The sequence below is a fragment of the Octodon degus genome, unplaced genomic scaffold (genome assembly GCF_000260255.1).
Source record: "Octodon degus isolate 3935 unplaced genomic scaffold, OctDeg1.0 scaffold00083, whole genome shotgun sequence".
NCBI classification, from domain to species: Eukaryota; Metazoa; Chordata; class Mammalia; order Rodentia; family Octodontidae; genus Octodon; species Octodon degus.
The window spans coordinates 4,119,269-4,138,985 of NW_004524659.1; the positions used below are offsets into that span (position 1 = coordinate 4,119,269).

Consider the following 19,717-nt stretch of genomic DNA (forward strand, 5'->3'; position numbering starts at 1 on the left):
AAGAACATAACCTCCTTGGCGCCTCTGCCAATCTCAGGCCCTGCCGCACCACACACCCCGACAGCGACTCCGCGGAGGAGCCGGCTCCCGCCTCCCCTCTCCCCTGCCTCTCCTCTCTCCTCCCTCTCTCTCTAGCCAAATCAGCAGTGCTCTCTCTGGAAGCCACACTGTACTATGGGGAGGAGGAGGAGGAGACAGCATCCTCGGAACTGGGCCTCCCTCCCCTCCCTGTTGTCTGGCTGGGGCCCATATGATAAATGACATATGTCATTCTGTCAGGAGGGAAGGGTGGGTCAGTGATGTATGACTCTGCTGAAAAGGAAATCGACTGTTTGGCATGGTGTAGCTCTTCTCCACCAGGATTTGGTTTCCGCACTCTGAAATGAATTCTCCAACGTTTCAAGCGCACAGCTAGGGCAGGCTGCTGGGAGGCCTGGGGATCTTGCACTTTATCCTCCTCCTGCCCTTCCGATGACAAAAAAAAAAAAAACCCAAAAAAGAACTAAAATGATCTTGCCACTGGATACCTGCAAAAGGCCATACGCGTGTCACTGTCCCCAGCAGTCACACACCAGGGGTTATTAAAAGTGTGACTTTTAAAGAAAAAACACAGAAAAAGAAAGGAAGGAAGGAAGTGGAGTAAGGTTAGTCCTTTTATTTATTTATTTTTTAATGGCAAAGGGCTGACACAAAAGCAAGATAAAAATTAGCATGTTTGAAGTAATCGTCCCGCAGCTTGACATCTGCATAGTAAATTTTAAAGGAAAAAAATGTGTCAGACAACCATGAGCCGCTGCGCCCTCCCCCCTTTCATTAGCTCACTGCCAGGGTGGCACTACTGAACCTCATTACGGCGAGAGGATTTATGAAGCTGAACCCGATGGCAAAGAAAAGGCATCTGTCAATAATTGTGGGGAGCTGCACTCACAGCTTTGAAATCTCATTAAGTATGCAGTTATCAGGCATAAAGATCAAAAACATTACTCAACTCCGACAGAATCTTATGGAGGAACATTAATTAGCAACAGGCCTACAGTACAAAAAAAAAAAAAAAAAAAAAAAAAAAAAGAAGGAAAGAAAGAAAGAAAAAAAGAAAAAAAAAAAAAGCACAGACTTCCTCTCACACCTGCCCAACCCTCAAACCTAAAGCAACACTCCCCCTCCCGCCCGAAAAAAAATAATTCCCGGCATCTGAGACTGATCAAGAACATGAAACAAGAGAGAGACACACAGAAAGGAGGAGAGGGAGGGAAGGGGTGGGCGGCAGGCAGGGAGGGAGGGGAGAGGGAGGCGGGGAAATTCGGTTGAGAAAGGCTTGGCGGTGAGGAGAGAAAAGGAAGAAGCTGTCAAACTTGAGAAGGATGTCAGCACTGGCCCTGATTACAGAGGCCTATGGAGTTCGCAGGCCTTTTATCATCCACCCCATCAAAACCAGCCTGGGAGTCACTGTGGAAGGACTGGAAGCTGTGGTCTATGGTCTGGGACAGGGGCCCAGACCCGAACCCCTTTTGCACCCCCTGCCCACCTGGCAGGCAGGACTCCACAGGCGCCCAAGGCCAGGAGGCAGACCCTGCTTCCCCTGGCCAGGTCTACACTCAGTCACAAAGCCAGCAGCAAGACTAGCTTCCTGGCCCTGGACGCAGGCCAGGGAATCGCTGCCCATCCTCACCGCACCTTTTTCTTCCTTCAGGAAGACAAGAGCATTCCCTTTGGTCACTCACACCCTCGCTTATTTTACCTCTATATATGATCACTTAAAAACATACCCTTCCCCATCCCCCCAAAAGAAAAGCCACATAAAACAAATGGGAATTCACATCAAAACTTGTCAGGCCAAGACTGAGTCACCACAAGGCCTCATGACCTCCGCGACACTACATCCAGATAGGCTGCAGTGAGGTAGGAGTGTCCAACAGATGCAAAGGCCACTTGGATCCAGGATCTTGAAAAGGAGAAAATCAAATTATAAGTTTCCTGTGTCACCACATTCCCATCTCTTGCATATCAGACTGGAAAGAATGATTCACGTGTGTTCAGAAACATCCCACGAGCATCCTGCTCCTGGGATGTCAGAATTTCCCTGATGTGCTCTGGGGGTGTGGACTCACTGTGGGGTCCCTGAAGCTGGGGCAGGGGTGGAGGGGGCACAGGGAGGCAGGGTCCAAAATCCCATTCAGGTTGCAGTAAGTACACCTGGCCACATCTGCCAACACCCTGGTACTTCACGCCACATGTAGGACGCATCCCTATCTCCCCATGAATTGTGTACAATAGTAATAACGAAGCAAATCGTCTATCTTTTACTTCCCTTGTTATACTATTACAGAAAGCTACCCTTTTCTGCTTATCCAGAGCCACATGCTCTCAACTCTCAAGCCTCCTTGCTCTAACATAGACACACACACACACACACACACACACACACACGGCACGTCCCATGATCCCACACCATGAGAAAACCCACAGAACAGCACCTCCTGTGAGCTCAGTACTCTGCTGTCGCTCTCCTAGCGCCCCATGCCCTGCTATGCCACACTCTCCCCTCATGCCACGGCCACTCCTTGAGTGTTTACCTCTCTCAGCCACAGAAGACAAAACCTTTTCTCAATTAGCCACATCTTTAAGGAAACGGGCATTAGGATTCCTAGGCAACCAGCTTGGAGATCCCTCCTAGCCAAGGCCCATCCTTTCCAATAAATGCTTCTCCTTTGGAATATCAATGAACCCAGCAAAGAAAAAACTGTCACCTAGGACCAAAACCAGTCAGGAACACTTGTCTATAAACCAGACCTGAGGAGAAGGGATTTTAGCAGTCGTGTTACAATAAGGTGTTTATATTTTTTATGTGCTTACCATATTACCTTTATTATGTGTAACATCAAAATGATTATAGCAATTACACCTAACAGAATTAATTACAGAACTTCCCATCACTCCAGGATACATAATGCATTAGAGGTAAGCCAAAGAAAGAAAACATCTTGATTGTAGTAACTATTGTTGGCATCTATCTTCTCCAGCAGCAACGCCAAACAGGCAACAGCTTTCCAGGCATGAAAACTGAGAGGTTTAGTAGGAAATGAGGTGGATTTTCTTAAAATGAAGTAACACTTTTGTTTAAAAATATGTTGGCTCTAAGGGACATATAAAGTCAATTTAATTTTTTTTTAAAGTGTAAATCTTTAAAAGGTACCAGTTAATCCACCCAACCAATGTTACTACATAAAGGAGAAAGCACATGGGTAAAAGACTTACAAGTCTTTACGTATGCAAAATAAATTCACTCAAGGCTTCATTAATATTAATTTAAATTCAAAATCCATTTACATTAAATTGTTCATTAAAAATTGCCTATTTTATGCAACATGCATTTCTCAAAGAACTCAGAGGAAACTGAATACATAGGCCTAGATTTAATGATGGGGACGGAAAATCAAAAGTAGATGGATCCGAGTCACGGCACGTATATTACTAAGCAGCCCTTTGCTCTGCATTAAAGATAGGTTCCACTCTGGGAAACAAACAAGCGTTCAGAGTATTCTGTTTCCTGCTACTATAAACTTGTGAACATGACCTTCTGGCCTACCACACAGAGGACGAAGAGAAAAAATTAAAAAACAGCAAGAGGAAATGGGTGGTATGGCAAGTCCCAACCCCAAAATGGGTTTGGGGATAATCCAGGTGTCATACACCTCAGTATCCTAACTAGACTCAGAGTATGTGGAGTTATCCCTGGGTTTTAAGGCATGTACCTTAGTTAGCAATTTGTCAATACCAGCTTGGTCTAGAATGAATAGCTTCTCTCTCCTCTATACTCCGCCCTCTGCAAGCCTTTATTCTCAAAGTCAGGAGACCAGGAATAGGATGACAAGGAGTTGGTAAGTTCCTTGCTTTTATTCCCTGCTTCCCCAAGACAATCTGAACTTACCCTGTTTTCCCAACAGCTGTTCTGGATGAAGAAAACACAGTCATAATTAATAACATGTGTCCTGACAGTATGAATTAATAATTTATCATTAAGCCCAAACAAATTTAAATTATTCTTCAAAAGCCATACCTTCGCACATCTGAGAAAATGAGGCAGAGATGGTCCAAAAGCCCAGGTAATATGACCTTTAGTGACATGCTTTTCTTTCCCCCATACATCTCTGGGGCTATTCTGGTTGAAACACTGAAATAATTTACAGAATTGAAAGTAATTAAACCTAAGAACGTAAATGCTGATCAAATCAAGTATATGCGCTAGAAATGTCTTCTTTTTTAAATGGGGCTTATAAAATATTCAATATTTGGTCAAGGACACTATGTAATCTTTCTAATAATGATTCCTAAATCTAGAGTATGTCAAGTTTTTCAGGCAAGTGGTCAGAAGCAGCTTATGCTCTAATACCAAGTCTTTAAAAAAATTATTTCTAAAAACACAGCATGATTTTACTTCCAGTGACCTGAAATTTTAAGTCCACATCTAACGTAAATTTTTACAAGTGTTAAAAATTAAGGAAAGCAACCAAGTCTATGTATCTGTTCCTTAGAATGCAGGTAAAAAAAAAAAAAATCCAGAAAGCGAGAAAAAGAAATATTCATAGCCATTGTTTAGCAGAATTTAAAAAAAAAAAATTGACTAACTGCAAATACTGGAAACTAGAATTAATCTGTCTGGGTTTTTTTTTTTTTTTTTTTTTTTTTTTTTTTTTTTTAGGCTTACAGACATTTAAATGCATGTATCAGAACACTTTATCAACCTAACATAAAATTGTCATCTTATCTTATTATATGACTATTTTATGCATGTGTCAAAGAATTTAAAAATGACTGCCTGTCTATTGAGTCTAATTACAAGTGCACATTATCTGTCTGGATGTACTAGTCCATATCATTGTTACCAAATACAATATATTGTATTCACCTTTCATTTTTAACTTGAGACAGAGAAACCACAATTTGGAGTATAACTAAAACACACACACACACACACACACACACACACACACACATACACACACAGAGTGAGCACCTGGGAGGGTTCTGGGTAAGAGAAAGTACCATTCTGTTCTATGCAGTTTCCCTGTGGGCTGGGAGTGACACCACAGGAGTGTAACACAACAGCTTATTTGGAGACTCCATCTATTGGACAGGGCAGGGGACGCGGACACAGAGGGGCAGACCGCCTTCCTTTATTTTTATTTATTTTCTACTATAAGACCAGAGCTGTTTCTGTAGTCTGACCACTCACAGACAGGAATAAAAACGGGCCAGCAGGAAATGCTCACAGGCTGCATGTGGAGTAGGTGCTGGCGCTCCTGGGAGAAATGCAGCCATGGCACAGGAGGACCAGGGACTTCCCAAGTCCTCTCCCCTCTGCTTTCCGCCTGGGCCCTGCAACCCTGCCTGGGCCTGACACGTGGAGAAGAGGCAGAACCACCAGCAGCGTCCAGGCCTTTGGTCCTCAAGGTGATCTTTCTCCTAGAAATCCCAAAGGTGCAGCGCAGGGGGAGAGGACAGGGTTTTACTCTGTGAACTCACCTGGGCTTCACGGCATTTCCCGTGGCCCTGAGCAGTCACCTTTCATTCCAATCACTCTAGAAAACAATCTTGACTAAAAAAAAAAAAAAAAAAAAAAAAAAAGGAAAAGGCAGACTCATGAGGCAATTTGGGAAACAAATGCTGATACATCAGTTATTGACTATCTCGCTCCCGTTTATGAGCGTGCTCAAGGCAAAACAGAGAACAAAATGACAACATCAACCGCTCACAATCAAGGGTGGCCCTGGAGAGCAGTGAAGCTCTCACTGGCAGTTGTCAAGATAATGGGGGCGCAGCAGCTGATTCTAGAACATTCTCTTCCCCATGTGGACCTCTGCAGGAGTATCCTTGCTGCCTAGCCCTTTTCTTCCCCTTCCTCCTTTTGATTTTCCTCTCTCAAATGTGTACTGCTCCTCTTGTTTCACAGCAGTGTTTGGGGGGCCAAAGTCAGTCATTTTTGCACCTTGCTACAGAGACTACCTGTCCAAGAGAGAAATGTAGCAGGTTCAGGAGCATCCAAAACTCCCCAAGCCGAGGCAGAAATGTCCTCCTGAAGGCTCCAGGGCAATCCAAGAGAGAACAAAGGCTCCTTCTGGGGCTGCCCAAGATATGAACCAGGTTCAGGAAGGGAGAACCGGACCCCACTAGGTGAGCCACTTAGTAGGCCTGCCTATGTCAGCTGGCGACGTGGAAGGCCGTACCCAGGGAGCCCCTCAGTATTCTGTGACACCAGCAGGTCCTAAGGTGATCGAAGTCCTTTGTACAAAAGTCAGGATGCTTGGAGGGACGCTGCTGCCTAAAAACTCCATGGAAGAGTGCTTCTTTTTCAACGCAAGACTCAAAGAGAGCAATGGCAAGTCATTATTGGTCAGGGATTTTTCAAAAAGCTCAGGCAATGGCCTTCCATGAGTTCATATTTTCCTCCAAAAATATATATATTCATAGACAAACTATGATCTGCTACTAGTAGTTTCAATTTTTTTTGTTTGTTTTAGAAAATACTTTTTTAGAAACAAATGCTACAAACAGAAAAGAGTTGCATTTTAGACAAAGAATAATAGTCATTTTGCCTAAAGGACACTCACTGGCCTTCGCTAACTCTGTTTCTCTGAGCTTGTACAGGCAGCAGCAACTGTCCAGCACAAATGTACGGCCCTAAGAAATCACACACCTGAACAAGGAAACTCCTGCCCAGGTTCCCCTCACACAGGTAAATAAACCTTTCTCACTCCAAAAAGGCACTAAACCATGTATAATTTGTATTTTAAAAAAAAATCGTGAAACACAGAAAGACATCTTTTCAGGGATTCCTGGAGCCTGCTTCGGCCTTCTGCAGAACAGGGTTACATTTGGCCTAGATAGCTCGGCTGTGTGCACCTGTGTGCTGACTGCAGGCTCTACCCAGCTTGGCCCTTTGTGGTTGTTATTCTACCCTAGACCATTAAAAGGGCCCTAATTCCTATGACATGATTATCCAGGTACCAAAGCCCATTTGTCACCTGCAGCAGAAAATTGAGTTAATGCACAACTAAAGGCAGCCAGGACTGTGTAATATCAACTTGATTACATCAAACTAGCTGCAAACCTAATTCTGCTGGATGACACTGCGTCGAGCTTGTCATCTCCAATCATTAAAGCTGTCAGGAATCCATCAGGTTTACAGCTAATTAGGTGAACACTAATGAAGCTGGCAAAACAACTTTTCTTTTTTTATGGCTGAGCGGACCTTTCAGTTTGGAGGGGAAAAAAAATTCTCAAGTATTCTCAAGGTTGCTGGGGACTGGATTTCCAGTTACCAATCAGCAGACATCTTTCTTTTTCCCACTCTCGCTCTATCAGTACAAAGCAATCAATTTGTCATCACTCCCAGTATGCCACAAAAGCAAGCATGAACCTTATAACTTGCAGCTGTGAGAACTGAAAAAGGAGGTCTGGAAAAAATGGGAAGTTTCTTATCCATCCAAACAAACAAACAAACAACAACAACAACAACAAAAAAAAACTCACACAGCTCACTTCTTGGCTTGAGCACACTTATCGCCAGCTTCAAGGTGCAAGTTTCTTTTTCCCTTCCACTTGCCTTAAATAAGTAGCCCTTCAGTCATTCTCCACCCCCTCCTCCACATGTCCATTAGGCAGAGGCATTCTGATAAAGTAAATCCAAAACCAGGGTATGGGAAAGAAAGAAAGAAAGCACTCACGCTGCCAACTTCTGATTGACCATTAAGCTATTGATGAATGTGCCTGTCAGGAGAGAGACAATTAAATCAAATATGAAACAAAGTCGTTCTGACGGGTCATTTTGATAGAGCAAAACCATTCTTCCATCTCCTATTAGTCGTGCAGTCAAGTTTTTATATAATGAATTTTTCTTAACTGACCTGAGATTTCCTGGCTGGCCTTTGAAAAGGTGCAAAAAAGGTTAGTGAACAGGTTGCTTTAAAAAATAAAAATAAGGCCAAATGCACATTTCCTCCTTCTCTAATCATTTCAGAAGAGAGTCATCCAATAAGAGTCTCAGTTGAGCACGGTGAAAGAGAAAATATGAACTGGAGGGGGGGTTCTAAACCAAATGTAAAGATGGAATCGCATATGGTTCGTCTGATTGAGGCACTCTGATACCTTACAAAGTGTATCTAAAAATGAAAGAAAAAAAATCTCAAAGACTAGAAGAATCCCAAGATATTCCCACTACCCAACTTTGTGGAGAATTTCTCCCAAAGTTTAAGAGTTTATTTTAGGTAGAGAAGCTCACTACTAGTGCTTGTGATTCAAAGCAGAAGGTAGGATGAGCAGGAAGCATCAGGAGGTGAGCTGGGAGGCCGCACTCTCTCTACCTGCACTACTGGGCTTTTCAAACTTTCTAAATTGGGGCAACACTGGGATAGAGAGTAAAACCTGCACTCTGTGCACCAAACCAAGTCTATTTCCCTGCTAAGGTTTTCCTAAGACACTGACAGGCGAGCACATTTGTGCAGGAAGACAGAACATCATTTCCCTTTCCTGACCCTGTGTAGAAAAAGAGTGTAGTGGTGGAGTGGAGCTCCACACGCTGGGTGCTCGCTGGCCTGATGGAAATCACCAGCCCCGCGAGTACCACTGGCACCCAGGACACCAATGCTTGAGCCTTCTCTCTGCCCTCCTCTAGTCCACCAAAACAAGAGAAGAGAAAGGATGGAAAAGTGAACCTCCGGGTAACCCTCCCCATTCAGGCAGCATCTGACCCTCTGCACATCTGAGTGTTACTCATATCAAAATACATCATGTCCATATGTGGTCCACCCGGCAATCTGCCCCAAATCCCCAAAGTTGCACTGACAAGGCCCTCCTGACGTCACAGAGCATGGCCTCACTATTGCAAGTGATTTATTGATGTTTATTGGGAATGAATAGATCAAAGGCAGCAGCATGACAGGCAATCAATCAGTCATCAAATCAAGGGTGGCAATGGGCCAGAAACCCTTCTTCCAGGCAACATGCCCCCGACCAACATTATTGCAAAATAATATAATGTATATGAGTTTTGTTTTGTTTGCAATGATGCTTTTTTCCAGAAAAGAAAAAACAAAAAAACAAAAAAAAAACCACACACACACAGTTTGGTCTTAACAGGAGTTGACACTCCTGGAAAAAAAAGGGGGTGAGGAGGAACACTCAGACACGTCCCAGAACTAAGTACTATAAGGGAGGAAAAGCAGCTTAAGGAGGGGCCTGGGGGTAAGGGGACACAAACGGGCTGGAGGAAATGCCAGCATGGAACACTGTCTTGACAGTCATCTGACAATACCCAGACCCTGTGCGCTCTGGTTTCCACCACTGTGCCGGGTTTGGGCCCAACAAATGAAGAATCAATGGAATTAGGAATAAGGTGACCAAGGGGACCGGCTGGTTCACTTGCTCACTGTCTCACGTTCTGCAGACACCGGGCAGTGCCCCGCCGGCCCGCCGCGGGAGGACACGGAAGGTGGCCCGGGGAACTCAGGTGACCCCGCCCGCCCCTCACAGAAGAGACACACAAGGGCTCTTTCCCATCCGCTCCGCAGCCCGAGAGCGGGGGAGGCGGGGACCCAGCGCGGCTCAGTCCGCCCCGAGCGCGGTTCCCGAAGTGGGTGCGAGAGGGAAGAAGGTAGAGCGCGGCGGGGCGTTCGGGGGCTCCCCGCACCCGAGGCGGACGCACGCACCCAAAGAAGAGAACAGCCAGCAAGAGAGCGGCGCCCGGAGTTACTCAGCGCCGGCGGAGGGAGAGGGGCGAGGAGTGCGGCCGCCGGCGGCCAGAGGCGCGGGGCAAGGAGAGGAAGAGGAGGAGAGGAGGAGGAAGGGGAAGCGGCTCGTACCTGCTGCGCGCCGGGGCGCCTGCTGCTTCCTCCTCGGCATGATGCTTCTCCCGCGACTGCCACCGCCGCCGCCGTCGCCGCTGCCCGGCTGAGGAGAGGGAGGGAGGGGCGGCGGGCCCGCGGGGGGGCGAGGCGGGCCTGCTCTCAGCCTCCCCCCCGGAGAGCGGCCGCCCGCAGGATGCTGCTGCGCCCCGGCTCTCCGCGTCCCCCCCTCGCCGCGCTCCGCCGCGATCCCCGAACGTGCGGAGGGAAGAAGGAGGGCGGGCGAGGGAGGCGCGGGGAGGGAGGAGCGCGGGGGGAGGAGGAGGCCAGGAGGAGGAGGAGGTGGTGGTGGTAGAGGAGGAGGAGGTGGAGGAGGAGGAGGAGGACCGCGCTGCCGGTGGAATGGGAAGTTTGACAAATCGCTCCAGAGGCCGGAGAAGGAGGGGGCGGGGAGGAGCGGCGGCCCTGCCCCCCCCCCCCCCGCCCCGTCCCCAGACGAGGTGCGCGGGGCTCGGGGCTGGGGGGCGGGGAGAGGAGGAGAAGGCGGGCAGAGGGGTGGGAGGAGGAGCGCGGGAGCGCCGCGGGTCGGTCCTGCCCCGGCCCCCGCCCCCGAGCAGAGGTCAAGGCATCCGGGGGGGGCGCGCAGCCGCCGCCGCGGCCCGGGGCTCAGTGGTCCAGTCTTCTGCCCGCGGCGCGGCTGGAGCGGCGGCGACGGCAACAGGCAAGCTTAAAGGAAAAGGAGATGATCGTGTCACTTGCCCGTCCGCGGGGGCGCCGCACCCCCGCCCCCGGCCCCGGGCCTGCTAGGACCCCCGCCCAGTCCGGGGACCCGGTGCCGCCCCTCAGCCTCCGCCCCGTGCGCGCACGCTGGGGCGCGACGCCGGCCCCGCCAAGCCCATCCCGGGGCGACCGCTGCCCCCGCCCACCCCTCATCCCCACCCAGGCTCGCCCCCCGGCCACCCTGGCCGCCCAGCCCGGCCCACACTCCTTTCTGCCCGCTGTGTCAGGAGCCCCCAGAGTGATCCTTGGCCCCAGGCTCAGGCCCCCGGAGGATGCTAAGGCCGGGCCCGGTGGGCGCCCTCGAGGGTAGAGGCAGTCGCTGGTCCAGCTGGGTGGGGGCCGCCTTCAGCCCCGCGCCACCCGGGCTCCTCCCCTGGGATCCGCCGCGGCCACTTCCCCTTATTTTTTTCCCCAGGCAAACTTTCCCGGGCCCATCAGGCGGGTCAGCGTAGGAAGGGGTGTCTCTCAAGTTTCCTCTCTAGACTTTGGGACGGTCGGGGTCCCTGCACCCCGCCTCTAGCCCCCTTGGGCGCTGGGCTGCGCCCCCACCCTCTTCCCCCGCGCCCGCTGAGATGCCTGGGCAGGACGGGGCAGCAGAGGAAACTCGGTCTCCTCAGCCCATCCCCCGCCCCAGGGCTCCCGGAGGGGGGACCACCCAGCCGCGCCCGGTCTGCGGACAGTTCTGGAGGAAGGGGATTGATTATTGATTGGGCGATTGGGGTTTCCGAGGCGCCGGGCGGGCCCAGTCGGCGGGCCGCGCAGAGGAGGCGCTGGCCGGGCTGCGTCGGCGACAGGGCGACGCGGGCTCACTTACGGGCGGCGGTGAGGGCGCGGGTGGGCTGAAGCTCATGGGGGCGACCCTCGGGCGGCGGCGGCGGAGCTGGAGCCGGAGCCCCAGCCGAGCGGGCGGCGGCGCATCGATGCGCTGCGGGCTCGATTGCGTCTCCCTAGGCCAGCTCTTGGGCCGGGAATGGGGCGGCCTCGGCGGGGCCGGCTCCGGGCGCTGCCCGGCGCCGGTGGTGGGGATGCGGGGGCGGCCTGCGAGCTCGCCGTCCCCCAAGCGGCACTGCATGGGGGCGCGCCCGCTAGGGCCAGACGCTCGCGCGGCCCGGAGGCCAACAGTCCCGGCAGGGTCGGAGCCCCGTGCCCCGGGACCGGCTGGCCGTGCGCTCGCGGAGCTGCAGTCCTGCCTTATTCTCCGCACCCCCCCCCCTTTTTTAATGTTTCTTTCTCTTTCACGCTTTTTCACCCTTTCCTCCCGTCCTGTCCCCTTTAATGTTTTCTTTGTGATTGTTTTTACAAGTTTGTTTTAAAAGTTCACAGCGTGCTTTCTTTTCTTGTAGACCAGGAGACCGTGATCTCGCCCTGACGGTAAGATCAAAAGTCTCCGCTCGCCCCCAGCCTGCGGGCTTGGGCTCGGTCCAGACGCCTCCCGAATGCAGATGTGCCGCCGCCGCCGCCGCCGCCGCCGCCGTCCTCCCCGCTCTAAAGCCGCCTCCAGCGCCTTGGCGCGCGCAGGAGCGCTCGGAGTTGCGGGGTGCGGACCCGGGCGGGGCCGGGAACCGAAGGCGGGTGCCGACTGGGCTCCGATGCTGGCGGTGTGTGGCGTGCTTGTGGGTGGGACGCCAAGCGTGGCTGGTGCCTGTGGCCGCCGAGGCCGGAATGGCGGCCCCTCCAGGCCTGGGAGACGCGGCCGTGGGGCGTGAAACGCTTCTTGCGAGCGAGGGAACGGTGAGTCGGCAGACGCCGCCGGCTACCTCGCGGTTCTGGTGCCAGCGCCGGGCTCCTCTGGCCTGAAGGAGGGTCGGCACCGCCGGAGATCACCTCCCGCCGGCCCTAGGCTCCCCCTGGAAGCCCCGGTGCCCACTTACACGCGCATATTGCGGCGTGTGTGCGCAGCACCGGGCACCGCGTACCGAAAGCAAACAGTTTGCCTGGGTGGTGCTGTCCTCCTCCTTTCCTTCCCTTCTCTGGTCTTCCAACCCCTGTACCCTCGGCCCCCTACCCCTGTAGACCATGGCCGAAGCTCGGATCACCGCATCACCGGCTGCCGCAGCCTCTAGATCCGCGCCTCTCCCTTGCTGCTCACGCGCCGTTCCCTGTGCGATCCGCCCTAGCATCTGTCCGTCCAACCATTGGTGCATCCATCAGTGTCAGTGGACCTCACGCTGCAGCGACAGCCCGTCACGCACAACACCGGCCATGCGGAGTGCTCACCACGAGCGCTCTGCACTGCCTATCCTGGACACGGACAAGTGCACTGGGGATCTGGCTGGCTTCACAGCCTAAATCCCTGATCTCTGCTGTGATCGTATAGCCGCACACACTGGCCTTCCCCTTTAGTCTAGAGACCCCCCACCATATGAATAGCTCTTCAGGCCTCTCTAGGGAAGGGGCAGATGAAAAGTGACATCGTCACCCCTTGACTCCCAGTAGTTCTGTGCCCATTTTCTTCAGGGTTGGGTGTGGCTAAGAAAGGAGGAATGAGAAATCCCCGAATGCACACTAATCACAAGATAGACCTGGAAGGTGCCTGGGTTCTGGGGCTTCAGCCCACTTCACCTGGGTGGATGCCGGGTGGGTGAAGTAGTTTGGCAGGTCTCAGCCAGGAACTTTAAAGGTAAAACTTTACCTCACCGGCCTGGCACCTGCTCCACCAGGCCTGACCCGAAGGAGTGGGAGAGGGGAAGGAAACGGAGATTCCAGTGAAAACTTAGGGATTTGATTTAGGGAGAAACGCTGTCTGGATGGCAGTAAGTCTGTAATTCACATGTTATTTACAGAGGGAGAAAGGGCAGGGAGGTGTACTCCAGAAACCAGAGCTTTGCACTTAGATTTTGGCGCCTGTTCTCCCAGGATGCTGACATTGGCTGCCTTTACACCTTCTCCCCACTATTGCCTCTCGCTCCCTCTCCCTCCTCACTAGTCCAGAGGGTAAACAAAAGCACACATGTGTGCCCCGGATCAGTATGGTCTGCCCAAAGGGCCTCCTCCCCAGAAGAGGAGGGAGGAGTACCCAGAGTGTGGAGAGGACCTGCTCCTGGGACGTCTTGGGGAGGCTGTAGGTACCTGGCCTTGTACCCTACTTCGTTCTTAATGTATTGGCTGCTGCGCGAGTTCTGCCCTCAGAGGTGACTGCACATGTGGGTGAAACCCTGCACAGCTGTTCACACCGACATTCTTGAGTTAGGAGGGGAAAGGCTGCATTCAGACTTCTGCTCTGCCCTGGAGAAGGCCAGGCGAGGCTTCCGCAGCAGGGCTGGCTGGGGGGCCTTTCTGGAAGGAGAAGGTGCCTGCTTCCTTGCGCTGTGAAGTGTGGTTGTGCACACTGCGCACCACACACCACACCCAGTTATCCAACTGTTTTCATGCTAGTAAGGCAGAAAAGCCCCTGCCCAGCTGAGAAGCAAAGATTCTGTAGAAGACACTGTGTAGCATTTTTTTTACTTTACCCTTCAAACATTTATAGGTGTTTTTGAAAAGCTCTGCAGGCTTCTCCCCTGTGCAAGCACTTGGTAACTTAGTCACTTGAATCAGTGCCTAAACCATAAGCACTCACCTCTGAAAGGTAGCGTGCATGTGTGTGTGTGCCGGGGGGATTCAAAACTTTAAAATAAAAGAAAAATGGGCTGAGAGACAGTGAAAGGAGTCACCCAAGTACCCATATGGGAAACTGGTAGCTTACCTCAAAACTAGGTGGTCACTTTATGAACCCAAACCATGCCCAGGGAGCCTGAAAGCTAGATAGATAGACATACACACACCCCTCAGATTGTATCAGGCCCAAAGGAAGCTGGCCAAGAACTAAGCTGTATTCCTTAGAAACACTCCCAAGGAAGCTTATCTGGGTCAGAAGTGAGAAATTTGACTCCAGCTTTCAGAACTCGGAACTCAAGATGTCCAGACCCTATTCCCCTCAGGACCTCCCTCCAATAGATCAAACCCATCCTAGGGCTTTTCTGACCCTGTCTAATCCAAGTCCCTTCCATCCTAAGGAGTCCTGAAAATTTAGAGAGAGAAAAAAAAGATGCAGTCATGGTTCTGAACAGGTGTGCAGTAGAGGAGCACTGACCTGCCTCTCCCCCCACTATGCCAGAATCAAAAGCCAGCCATTCTGCGAAGGAGTAGCTGAGACACTGCCAGGAGCCAGCCAGACTGCAGTCCAGGTGGAAGCTGAGTGCAGTGGGCCCTCTGGATTAAGGAAGGCTGACGTGTGTCCTTACTGGGGCAGCCAACAAGGAAAATCACTTCAGGGAAAGGTGTCCTGTACTCTGGCATTTCCAGTCTAGGTGCCAGGGTAGGCTTTTCAGGGCCTAGCCTCTGACCCAGGAGCGGAGGTGCTGATACTCCAAAGGAGGCCAGCGCCACCTGGAGCAATAGCCAGGCTGGGGAGAAAGCTCAGGGAGACTGCACCAGGTTTGAAGGTGCGTGTCTGGCCAGAGTGGAAGTTTGGAAAGCCCAGGGCCAGGCAGTGCCAAGAGAGGTGGCACCAAGTGCTCTCCAGCTTGAGCTGCCCTGGAACACTCTGCTCCTGGATGTGCCCCTGTGCTCTCCTGCCCTCTTCCTGGTGAGCTTGGAAGTGAGGAGAAAGTGCCCTGGGTGCAGAGATACACAAACACCTCCCACTGGATCCGGGATCCTTGAGGGACCTCGGCTCCTGCCAAAGCCAGAGACTTAGATCCCAGGGGCGAGGCCCTCACCAGGCGGTAAATTGTTTGTTAAAAGTGCATTTACACAGCAGCAGCGAAGTTTGTTTCTCTTTTTCCAGTAGCTTTGTTTTAACGAACCAGATGTTTTGTCTGTAAATTCTCCCAAGAACTTTTACAGTTTTGACGTGAAATAAACCTTCGAAAATCGGAGCGGTATATTAATGCCGCTTCTGTGGGGCCTCTGGAAAGCTAGTCACCCCGCGCCCGGATGTGGCTGGGGTGGGGGGCGGCCTTGGAAGAAGTAAAGTAGCGGACTTTTGTGTCACAAGGTCAAGAATTGTCTTTGGGGATGTGAACCCTTCCCCCCAACACCCCCCCCACACACACAGGTACAAGCTTCTGACACACTCCCAGAACAACCCCTCTGGGTTGGGGCTTGCTACTTTGAATTTTTTAAGGCATGAAGCACAGAGGTACAGCCCAATTTGACCTAATCGGCCCAAAGATTGCCAGGCATTTCTCACCGGCCTCAAAAGTAAAGAGCCCGGTGTGTTTCTGGGGCAACCTCGATGCGGATGGTCTTGAGGTCCCGGCGGAGCAGAGTTGAAGCCGGGATCCCAGCCCTCGAGGAGCTCCTGGGTGGGCGTGACTTGACTCCGGGGTGCCTGAGAACTTTGGTTAGAAGCAGATGGGTCTAAACTCTGAGGAAGCCAGGGCTCACGGCTGGGTTCCACGTAGTTCCATCACCCTACTCCTCTATTCTGGATTCCCCAGCAGTTCTAAATGCCTTAGGGATAAGGAGGGGAAAAAACCCTTAAAACTAAACTATTCACCAGGCAGAGGGAGGGAGCAAGATTAAGGGTGGGGTGGGGGTGGTGGAGAACCGGGTCTTCCGGAATGCCCCTCCTGTGCTCAGGGTCGGTGTAGCGGCCACTTCCTTGGGTTTCCCAAGGCTGGGGCGGGCGATCACCTTCCCAATGCGTCGCTCCCCCTACTTCCGTGTCTGCTCCTTCGCGCGTCTTTAAACGCCTCCTTTTCTTCTGCAATGCTCTTTCGTTCTATCATTTACTAAACTTTCAGGAAACTTTTTTTTCTTTTTTAGTAGAAAGAAGAGTCAATAAAATAAAAAGCCTTTGTATTTCGCTCTAAAGAGGACAGATGTACATTATACGGCGTTTTGGAGGACGCAATCACCAGCGAATCGCACTTTGCTCAAGTCCCACGTGGAGGCTTGGGTTGCGGGGGGGAATTTTCAGAATTCCTCGCTACAACGTTGCGTGCCTCTTCACACGGTTCTGAGTGAAATGGATTTTTAGAAACCAGTTGGGCAGAGTTAAAAACAAACGAACAAAACCTCAGATCAAATAGCCGCCGCCGCCTGGGAACTCACCCTTGGCCAGGAGCGAGGGTTTTCTCGCTAGTGGGAAAGCAGAGGCGCCCACCTCTTCTCGTGTGGCTGCGGGAGCTGCCAGGCACCAGCGGGCATCTGAATAACTGCGTGTGTAACCCGATTAGGGGCTGAACCCCGGCTCTTCGAATGCACTAATCCCAGAGGAGGAGGCTATCCCAGAAATCAAACCACCCTGTCTTCGCGGCAGACTAGACAACCCAGCTCTCTATGCCCGGTGGCCTCTTAACGGACCAGGGAATTTGCAAAACCAGGAACCTTCTGGTTTCCCTTTTGTCTTTTCTTATATCGTTCTCCTTGTCTGTCTTCTACATTATGATTTTGTGTTTGTCCCCAAATTTCCAAATGGGGAGGAAGCTAAGAAAACTCTCAGCAGGGCAGGTACCAGACAGAAGAAAAAGGAACAGCGTTCTTTCAAATTTTTATTCCTTGAAACGTAATGAATATTTCTTGTATTTAGACAATAGCAGAGCCAGGGTTGTTTAGGGCACATGGCCCAGGGGTCAGATTAGATGGCACACTGGTGGTCTATGACATCACAGCTCTTCTATTAAACTCCAAGGTTCACCCCTTCTGCAGGGAAACCCTGGATCCTGCTTTCTCTCTTCCTCTGCCTGCCACGTCTCCCCTCACCACCACTATCTCTTTCATCTTTTTTTTTTCCTCCTTTCTTCTTTCGTCTGTGGTACTCTCTTCTACAAATTCCTCCACGTTCATAGGAATACTCAGAGCTTATTTAACTTAGGACTCACCAAGTGCAACCCCTAAAGAGCTCCAGTCCTCCTCTCCAAGACAAGGCAGGGGTGGTAACCCATACTGGGTTAGTGAGAGAATTAAGTAAGTGGTTTGTAATTGTAGCACCTTTCTAGGTGGGGGCTGTGGAGGAAGGTCAGAAATAGGTAGACACTGGGTTTAAAATAAAAGAACATGTTAAGAAGTTTCAGAACTGCCAATAAAACCCTTTAAGTGGCTTGTGATTCAGTGCCTGGAGTTGTGGTGATGGCATTGGTAAATGACTCTAATGCCCAAAGAAAAATATTACAAATGCCGCTGTCTCGGCCACCAATCGGGCGCCGCTCTCCTGCGCTGGCAGTGGCTCCTCTCTGGCGCGGAGGGCACCCACATTTGCATGATAAATTGACTAGACTGGCGGCAGCCATTGAAATATTCAAATGAGCCCACAGGGGGGTGGGGTGGAGTCCCTGGGGTCCCTCTTTGAGTCTTTGGCAAGAGTCAGTCTTACTACCTCTCCATCAGCGCCCTCTAGAGGCGGGACATCGCGGGCGGCCGCTCAGGCCCAAGGTACAAACGGAGGTAGGGTTAGAGATGGGGTTTGTGCTTGGTCCGAAAGGAGGTGGGTTGGGCGGTTTGGGGCTCCTGGAAGTTTTGGATTGAGCTAGTGGTGTAGGTGGGTTGTAGAGTTTGTGCGTGTGTCTTGCACTTGAACTTGCTGATGGGTTGCAGAAGCAGGTGGTGATGAGAGAAGGCTTAGGACAGACTCTCGCCCCTTCCCCTAACAAACCTAGCATATAAGTTAAACTAGCAGGCTTCCTGTGTTGACTTAGCTGCAAGTAAAAGATCCTTTTCCACCCCAGACTACAACAGACCTCTTCAAAGTCCCTAAAATATTGAAAATGCTGAGCAGGTCTACGCAACAGGAGTTCCTGCAGCCCAGCTGGAAACTAGCTTGGGATTCCCCAGGGGCTCCACCAGGACCGGAGCTGCAAATGTGGCTCAGCCATGGGAGCCTGATCCGTGGAAACAGCCAGAAGAGGCAGGACCAGGAGGCCAGCCCTGGCCCTCAGGAGACAAGACTTCCTTCTTGGGTGAAGTGCTTCCTGGAGGAAGCGCCCAGGCTTCTAAGTGACTCCCAAGAGCCTGCAAGAAGAATATGCACGGGGCTCATTAACATGTCCAAGGCCATGAAAGCATGCAGTAACCAGCGAGGGGCTGACTCTGGAGTGGTGCCTGTTCTGTGGTGGGGGACAACTTAACTCCACAGGACCTGAAGAGCTAGCCTGGCTCCACCTGGAGGTCCTGACTCCACTGGGACTTCAGCAAAGGAGCCCAGGAGCAGTAAACATTTTTTTTTAAAATCAGGCTAGCACTTCTTCCTTCTGCCCTATTACCCATCCCAGGCTTATTAAAGTGATGCTTTAAAGGTGTGGCTGTCCTTCACCTGATGCTGTGAAGTGAGGACCTTGTTCTTTCTTCATCTCAACAGGGTTTAGAGTCACGATTCAGCTAAGGGCCCTGTGGAGAACTTGACCACCACCTCTCTTCCCAGCTAAAAGGATCTGCAGAGAGTGCACACGTGTGTGTGTGTGTGTGTGTGTGTGTGTGTGTGTGTGACTTTTCTCTAGGCACTTATTTCCCAGATTAGATCAGCACAAGTCAATCATCTTACAGCTGTCCTCCCTGTCCCTTAACCAGGGGTCACTAGGGGCAGGGGCCGCTCCTGGCCTGGCCCCAGATGGTTCAATAACTGTTTGTAAATGCACATGATCAAAATAGTAAATGCTGATACACATTTGGGAGTCAATTTTAATTTATGATCACCTTGCATGTATTGTAAGTAACTCCAAGTAAGCTGTCTAGTTCTGGGACTAATTCATTAGAGGCTTTTTGCTTCATTTGGACATTTTAGGAGCAGGTTAGCTAAAGAGAAGGGGCTGTCACTCCAGGCTTGGTAGACACACACTCCGTAAGTACCTGCTGGGAGAGGCAGACTCTGCTTTCCCATATACTCTTCACTTTCAGAGGACTTGCATACCTGGGGGTAAGGTTCCAACGGAGAGAAGGCCTGTGAGGGGAACAAGCACCTCTGGTCAGCCTGAGTCAATCCAATCCGGCCTGGGGAAAGATGAGGCTTGCAAAGGAACCAGAGTTACCTTCCAGCAGTTAAGTCTATCAGGGAGTCCATCCAGCCTGACAGGTCTAGAAATCAAATGTCAAATCAAGCCTCTCTGTCTCTGTCTCTGTCTCTGTCTCTGTCTCTGTCTCTGTCTGTCTGTTTCTCTCTCTCTCTCTCTCTCTCTCTC

The 19,717-nt window shown here is 51.3% G+C and overlaps 2 protein-coding genes across 5 annotated transcripts in view; one reads left to right on the forward strand and one right to left on the reverse strand.

The window, feature by feature from the left end:
* Positions 1 to 9,964, reverse strand: part of Tshz3 (teashirt zinc finger homeobox 3) — a 71,196-nt gene extending 61,232 nt beyond the window's left edge. The window contains exons 1-4 of one of the 4 annotated variants that reach the window (XM_023721490.1): positions 9,858 to 9,964; positions 7,725 to 7,767; positions 5,524 to 5,596; positions 4,058 to 4,171 (exon numbers count right to left, since the gene is read on the reverse strand). In XM_023721490.1, coding sequence (XP_023577258.1) covers positions 4,058 to 4,067 — 10 coding nt within the window. In that variant the 5' untranslated portion in view covers positions 4,068 to 4,171; positions 5,524 to 5,596; positions 7,725 to 7,767; positions 9,858 to 9,964. Of the gene's footprint in view, positions 1 to 4,057; positions 4,172 to 5,523; positions 5,597 to 7,724; positions 7,768 to 7,904; positions 8,015 to 9,857 lie in introns of those variants that run through there. The other 3 variants (XM_023721489.1, XM_023721491.1, XM_004636687.2) reach the window with 3 other exon arrangements.
* On the forward strand, positions 9,899 to 14,368 carry LOC111818202 (hapless 2-like). Its single transcript, XM_023721441.1, has 4 exons — positions 9,899 to 9,921; positions 9,964 to 10,560; positions 11,963 to 11,990; positions 12,633 to 14,368. Exons 1-4 carry the CDS (start codon positions 9,899 to 9,901, stop codon positions 12,906 to 12,908), a joined length of 924 nt encoding a protein of 307 aa, XP_023577209.1. The 3' UTR covers positions 12,909 to 14,368.
* Positions 14,369 to 19,717: the final 5,349 nt, after the last annotated feature.